The sequence below is a fragment of the Puntigrus tetrazona genome, chromosome 11 (genome assembly GCF_018831695.1).
Source record: "Puntigrus tetrazona isolate hp1 chromosome 11, ASM1883169v1, whole genome shotgun sequence".
Lineage (NCBI taxonomy): Eukaryota > Metazoa > Chordata > Actinopteri > Cypriniformes > Cyprinidae > Puntigrus > Puntigrus tetrazona.
Window position 1 is genome coordinate 16,601,592 of NC_056709.1, and position 948 is coordinate 16,602,539.

The following is a 948-nucleotide window of genomic DNA, read 5'->3' on the forward strand; positions in this document are numbered from 1 at the left end:
TTTTTTTACATTTTTAAGTTGAGGTCACCTTGGTTTTTGACCATTTAATCAGCAACACTACAGACTCAATCCATTGCCTCTTACACCCCCCACTGGATAGAACGACAATTGCAGTGTATTCATCAACATCATGGTTACAATGTTTTAAACATTATGTAAAGGTGTTCTTTAAGGCTGTGGAGTTACTGCTATACTGTGAATTCTACGACGCAAAAACTGTGCTTTTAGTTTAGTTTTGAACAGTTTTCCCATTCTGGAATGAGTATATTTGCAACATCTCAGGGACTAACTCTGATGTTCTTCACAGGGTCCTGTAGCCTCTCCTTCACTGTTCAGTGCTCCTCCTCCTCCTCCTCCACCACCACCACCACCAGGTCCTCCTCCGATGTTCATGGATGACAGCCCCAAACACGAGGACACAGCAGCCCAGCAATCTGCTCTGTTTGCACAGCTCAACCAGGGAGAGGCCATCACTAAAGGTGGGCAGGAGAACACCGTCAGAGTACAAAATGCGAGACATCATCCATCAAAACTGCTCAGGTGATGTGTTCTGCCTCCAGGTCTGAAGCATGTGTCTGAAGAGCAGAAGACCTATAAGAACCCCAACTTACGCTCTCAGGGAGAGAAGACACATCAGGGATCTTCAGGCAAAAGCCAGAAGCCCAGCTCGTCTGCCTGTGCAGCTGCCAAAAAACATTCCCCCGTGCTGGAGCTGGAAGGAAAGAAGTGGAGGGTGGTAGGTGCCCACGCCACATCAACTGGCATGTGTTGAAATGTGCCCGGCGTTAAATCATACTACTAGTAATCGTTCCGCTACATTTAGCAAAATGGAAGAAAAACTAAAAACAAATATATCCTACAGAGCAATGATACTTGATATGTTTAATATGTTGACTTGATAAGTCAATGTCATTATCTAAATTAGTTATATATTGGCAATAAAAATGC

General features: G+C 44.1%; 1 protein-coding gene across 1 annotated transcript in view; it reads left to right on the plus strand.

Annotated features, from left to right (window-relative positions):
- LOC122353648 (adenylyl cyclase-associated protein 2-like) overlaps window positions 1-948 on the plus strand; it is a 9,816-nt gene that overhangs the window by 7,025 nt on the left and 1,843 nt on the right. Inside the window, exons 5-6 of the mRNA XM_043251521.1 lie at window positions 308-479; window positions 561-736. Coding sequence (XP_043107456.1) covers window positions 308-479; window positions 561-736 — 348 coding nt within the window. The remainder of the gene's footprint in view (window positions 1-307; window positions 480-560; window positions 737-948) is intronic.